The sequence below is a fragment of the Vulpes vulpes genome, chromosome 1 (genome assembly GCF_048418805.1).
Source record: "Vulpes vulpes isolate BD-2025 chromosome 1, VulVul3, whole genome shotgun sequence".
In the NCBI taxonomy this organism is placed as follows: Eukaryota; Metazoa; Chordata; class Mammalia; order Carnivora; family Canidae; genus Vulpes; species Vulpes vulpes.
Genome location: NC_132780.1, coordinates 22356442 through 22359881, shown reverse-complemented (window position 1 = coordinate 22359881; position 3440 = coordinate 22356442). Strand labels below are relative to the sequence as shown.

Sequence of the window (3440 nt, the reverse complement as noted above, 5' to 3'; positions counted from 1 at the left end):
CCACATATATATTTTCTGTTATTTCACAACCTGCCTCACAGAGGTCTTTCCAAACAAAAGGTTTCCCTTGTACCAAGAGGTATGTGCAAGAATATTCACAATAGTAAACACCTGGAGACAGCCCAGGAAAGAGGATGGATCAGTGGGCTTCTCCACACAGTGGAGCATTGTCTGCAGCCCCATAGTCCTCTGCACTATGAATGTAGTGAGAGAAATGTCACAATATACCTCACAGAATACCCCCTTCCATGATTGAAGCCATTTTCACATGGTACCTTCTAGTTTCTCAATGTGATTGAGTCCCAGTTTCCTAGTGGAAACCAGCTCACAAATGTATTCCAAGTAACCAACATAAGTGCTTTTGCCTCAGCTGTGCACAGCATCTTTTCATTTCCTCCAAAGTGCCCTTTCAAACTAGTTTTGCAAATGAGCTCCTCATCCCCCCTCACCACCACCACCACCCCATACGTGCCATCTCTGGAAGAAATGAATGGAAAGAATTTGACCTTTTTGGGTATTTATTTGTCAATAAAATAGCATTCTCAAACTTTCAATCACCAATATATCACAGATATATTATTATAGCCATTAATATATCAAGTGAATTAAAGAAATATAACATTTGAATATAGAAGTTCCCTTTTATAGACTAAGGCCTATTTCTGGGTTTGTGCCCCTGCTCTGCACCTTTTTAAGTGCATGTGACCCAGTAAAGATAAAGTGTGTGGACAGAGGCAGGGGAGCAGGAGGGAAAGCATCACTTGACCACTGGAAGCTGGTGTTTGTGTCCTGGAGTTGAACTTTCATGGATTTTAAGGAATAAACACCAACATTACACATTCATCCATTTATTCAGCAGGTTATTTATTGGTTATTTGAATTTTTTGTCAGCCACTTTTCTGGGCACCTGAGATACACTCCAGTGAACGAACAGAAATTCCTCCTTAAACTTACATTTTAGTGAAGAAAATAAATGGAAAATATAATCAGGAAATTATATGTTCTAAATAGGGAGGTGCTATGGAAACATACGTATTTGCATACATATTCACATAGCATTACACTGAGGCTACAGCTGAGGAAGCTTCTGATGTGGAAGGAGTACCTTTGACGGCAATTTTCTGGTGAGTCCTCAGGTGGCGGTGGTAGGTGGATGACTGGCGGTAGCTTCTCTGGCAAAGCGCACATACATAGGGCTTCTCACCCGTGTGGATTCTCTCATGGGCCAGAAGGTTGGTTTTGTGGCTGAAGGATTTTTCACATGTGCTGCACCTGAAAGGCTTCTCTTCTGTGTGAATCTTCTGATGCACGTGTAGGTCTGACGCTTGGAAGAAGCCTTTGTTACACTCAGCACAAATGAATGTCCTCTCATTGTTGTGTCTTCTCTGATGGGCTTTTAGCTGAGAGAAATACCTAAAGATCCTGGGACATTTTTCACATCTGTAGGAGTTTTGGGCGTCACGGAATCTTTCTTGGTGTCCCCCACACGTGGAGTTCCCCTCGGTTTTTTGGTGGGTAGAAACAGGGTCAGGGGTGACTGGGGTTGACCGAGAGTGAAACCCTGGTGCCCTCTCCATCAGGACATCTTGATATGGGCGTCCTTGCAGGGACCCTTCCTGGGACTTGGACGTACCTAGACCCGCTCTTCCAGGGCTGAGCAGATTCTTCAAAGAAACACTGTCCTCTTCAGGCTGAGGACAGTCCTCCTCATGGACAATGAACAGGGAAGGTATTGCATTGCCTTGACTAGTAATACCGTCATTGTGATAAATGTTGTCGCCATTTGCTTTATCTCCTGTGGGGGATAAAATGACTCAGTGAAGTTGTACCCAAGAAGGAGTCCACACACAACATCCCTCTGGTACCTTGGCTTACCCCACTCACCTTGTCCTGTTTCCAGGGAAGTATCTTGGGAAGTCCAGGAGGGTGTTCCCATGTTCTCTTCTGTTGGGGTTCCTGCTGACAATTGTTTCATGAAATGAACGATGACTTCTCTTAAGGGCATATTCTCAGAAAAGAGGGCTTCCTGACCCTTCATGTGGACGTGGACCTGTTATTAAAAAAAAAAAAAAAAAGATAGCTGTAATATATTCTTTTTTTAAAAAATATTTTACTTATTTATTCATGAGAGAGAAAGAGAGGCAGAGACAGGCAGTGCTAGAAGCAGGCTCCATGCAGGGAGCCCGATGTGGGACTTGATACCGGTATTCCAGAATCATGCCCTGGGCCGAATGCAGGCGCTACAGAGCTGAGCTGCCCAGGGATGCCCTATGTATTCTTTATTGATGTGTCTTCCCTAATAAAAAAGATGAATGCTAAGGCTTTGAGGGAAGATCCAGCACTTGTCAAGGTGTTTCTCCTCATCCTTGAGGTTTTGCCCAACTGACAACTTTTTGCTGAGTTTCTGTACCACCTCTCCAATGAAACTCAATGAAATAAATTAATATATTGGTTCCTATTATGTCCCACTGAAAGAATGACTATAACCCCTTATTTTTACTCACTTAGGTTCCTAAGTTTTCCCTGGGTGAGGAGGAGTGATCTGACAACTGCATCTCTAATAACGTATTTTCCTACTTCCAGGTATCTCCTACTGACTGCTTATTCCTGACTCTTTTTGGCCCCTCCCTCTAGGGGAAAAGAATCTTCTACTCACTAAGCCAGGTGGCTTCACAGAACTATCACTCAGATCTTCCATGAATTTCTCCAGGTTCCTGCCACTTGATTCCCATTTATTCTTCAAAGTAGACCGATCACTGCAATGTCTATTGATCATAAACTGTTCCAAGACCACTTGAAAAATAATTTCATCCTTGCTGTGTTTTTCTGGCTGCAGCCAGAAGTAAAATGATTTATAGAGTCTTTGCAGTTCCTGCTTTGCATGTGAGTTGTTGCCATTTTGAAATAAACTGTTCTGAGTGTCCTTAAACTCAGAAATCTCCTGTGCCTCTTGGAGAGCAGGTCTTTGGCTGGGCTTAAAGTCTTTATTTTTTGACCCAGGATCATCCATGGATGGTTCACACAGAAATAAATCCAATCTTAGTAATATTTATCAGAGATGCAAATTCCTGGATGCAGTTTGTGAAGTCCTCTGTTTCTGGAGATCTGTTTCAAAACAAAATCAGGGAATCCATTTGATATTTCTGTTCTTATTTTACTATTTAGATAACAGATGTTGCATAGAGTTGATAGTGGTGGATGCTTAAAAACTATAAACTACAAAGAAGAGATATTTAATTATATCACTGGAATAATTTAAAAAAAGCAAAAAGAAAATATAAATTTCAGACCCATATTACTTCATAGGTGAATTTTGAGACATTTAAGAAAGACATAATGCTAGTCTTAGATGAGCATATAAAAAGACACTTCTCTTTTAGTTAATGAGGTTAATTAATTAACCAACCTTACGGATAAACCTTACTAGTACATTAAATACT

The 3440-nt window shown here is 41.3% G+C and overlaps 1 protein-coding gene across 1 annotated transcript; it reads right to left on the bottom strand.

Moving 5' to 3' along the window:
* Positions 1 to 500: 500 nt before the first annotated feature.
* LOC140600017 (zinc finger and SCAN domain-containing protein 4-like) lies at positions 501 to 3105 on the bottom strand. The gene is made up of 3 exons (XM_072767521.1): positions 2657 to 3105; positions 1885 to 2050; positions 501 to 1795 (listed from the first exon to the last, which is right to left on the bottom strand). Exons 1-3 carry the CDS (start codon positions 3008 to 3010, stop codon positions 1059 to 1061), a joined length of 1257 nt encoding a protein of 418 aa, XP_072623622.1. The 5' UTR covers positions 3011 to 3105; the 3' UTR covers positions 501 to 1058.
* Between the last annotated feature and the right edge of the window lie 335 nt (positions 3106 to 3440).